This window comes from Amphimedon queenslandica, unplaced genomic scaffold, assembly GCF_000090795.2.
Source record: "Amphimedon queenslandica unplaced genomic scaffold, v1.1 AMPQUscaffold_7409_Cont20639, whole genome shotgun sequence".
NCBI classification, from domain to species: domain Eukaryota; kingdom Metazoa; phylum Porifera; class Demospongiae; order Haplosclerida; family Niphatidae; genus Amphimedon; species Amphimedon queenslandica.
In genome coordinates, this window is record NW_003552306.1 from 1 (window position 1) to 2,104 (window position 2,104).

The 2,104-nt window shown below is 35.4% G+C and overlaps 1 protein-coding gene across 1 annotated transcript; it reads left to right on the forward strand.

Moving 5' to 3' along the window:
* Positions 1–724: 724 nt before the first annotated feature.
* LOC109591727 (tetratricopeptide repeat protein 37-like) lies at positions 725–2,097 on the forward strand (the record flags this gene model as incomplete). The annotated part of the gene is made up of 9 exons (XM_020007392.1): positions 725–843; positions 966–1,058; positions 1,106–1,189; positions 1,251–1,338; positions 1,394–1,444; positions 1,492–1,570; positions 1,642–1,703; positions 1,754–1,810; positions 1,855–2,097. Coding segments are annotated over 9 exons (657 nt in total), but the record flags the coding sequence as incomplete, so codon positions are not given.
* Positions 2,098–2,104: the final 7 nt, after the last annotated feature.

Sequence of the window (2,104 nt, forward strand, 5' to 3'; positions counted from 1 at the left end):
GTAGCTAAGATGGCTCTATCCAGCAGTCACAGTATCACTTTTTCTTTACTTGAAGAATGATCTGATGGGACATGGACCTGCGCATAGACTTTTGGAGTAGATTGGTGTAAGAATTATCCTTGTAGCACCAACCAATACTGAGATACACACCGACAACTGGATTGACAGGACTTGATGATGATGAAGAAGATGATGAAGATGAAAAAAGGTGGCTGAACAAAACGGCCAGTTCGCTGATTTTTGAATTTCCTCTTAGACAGGGCCTAGAGCCACGCTAGTGGTACCATTGGAGTCCTCTGGTCAAGATAAGGTCCTCTAAGAAGTCTGGTAAGCATAGGAGCTCGTTTTCCCGGTATAGCAAGGCTGCAAAAGTCGTGGCAGCCATTTTGTTTGGGGGTGAATCCTACTTAGTAACGCTAGCGCGTTACTAATAGTACAGGGTGTTTGGCCCGATTTTTGATCAACTTTAAAAATTCATAAAAAATCCAAACTTGATCGGAATCAGCTCAAACTTTTTATGCAACATAAGAACATGTATGTGTATCAGGAAAAAATATTAAAATGGTAAATTCTCTCCTTGCAATTTTTCATGAAATTTGGCCAAAATCCCTGTACTATAGTACATGATGTTTGGTCTGATTTTGGAGTTTTTTTGTATGTAAATGTACATGTATATACATGTCCACGATTTGGGAATTTTTTTGCATTTTGGAATTATATTTAGATTGTACTGATTGTAGGTAGAGCTGAGAGCTATTACAAGTTATCACTGCTAGCCATCAATAATGTACTGGACTCCAAAGCTGTCTCCTATGTATCACTCGCTTTTATTGATCTATCCAAGTAATATTATTGTTAGTTGTATAATTATTATCATTATTTATTATTATTATTATCGTTATTATTATTTATTATTATTATTATTATTATTATTATTATTATTATTATTATTATTATTTTTCCAGAGCAATAAAGCTAAAACCCTCATTCATTAGTCTGTGGAAACTGATTGGAGATTCTTGTCTCTCCTTATATGGCATTGCCGAAACTGTCGCTAGGTAACACCACGTGGCCCCACCCATTTTCACAGCATTTCTCTACACAGCATCAGTGTTCCTTCTGAATTGCTAGGCAACAGCAAGGGATCGGAAATTATTGGTAAAAAGGCTTTACTTGAACTTGGGCTAAAGTTAGTTAGAGTCGATTTATTTGATAATAAACTAATGATGTTGATATTTTGTGTACTATAGATCATACAAGTGTAGCCTTCATTTGTGTGATGGCAAATCTCCTTATCTTCTTCACAATCTTGCACTTAATTATTACCACCTAGCAGAGGTAAACAACAACAACAACAACTAAGCAAACAAATAAATAAACAATATGATGTTAGGTTGAAGACGATAAAGATGTCTCAAAAGAATATTTAGAAATCTCATTAAAAGTATTTATATTGATATTATTTTAAATTATTAATGTTTTACGTTTTAGTTGATTAAAAATGCAATCACTCTATCACCGAGAGGTCACACTCACTGGAACGCCCTCGGAGTAATAGCAATGCACTCTAGTAAGTGAACAATCAAAAATTATTCTTCTAACCCCCTCCCTCCCTCCCCTCTCTCTCTCTCTCTCCACAAGTTCTCAAGGATTATGCTTTGGCTCAGCATTCATTCATTTCTTCGTTAAAGATTGAACCAAACGTATGCCATGTGGCTATCACATGATACTTATTGATTGATATTATGTGTAGAATGCAGTAGTGTGGAGTAACCTTGGTGCACTTTACCTCATCAATGACAATGTTAAAGTAGGAGGAGAAAGAGGGGATATGCTTTATTAATTTATTTATAGTTGGCTCATTTAGGAAATATATAAATGAAAATTCTCTCATAGCAATTTTTGCAGCTCATTTCATGACAAAATTATGTTGTGGAGCAAGTTGAAGCTGCTTCCGACCAAAATGTACAATATTTGGCTGTGGGTCTGGCCAAAAAGAGTCACTTAGAGTAGTAACTGAGTGTAAATATGTAAAGCTTTCATACAGAGAGTGAGATAGTTGTGTACACATTGTTGTAATTGTTGTATGTACGAAGAGCCATTT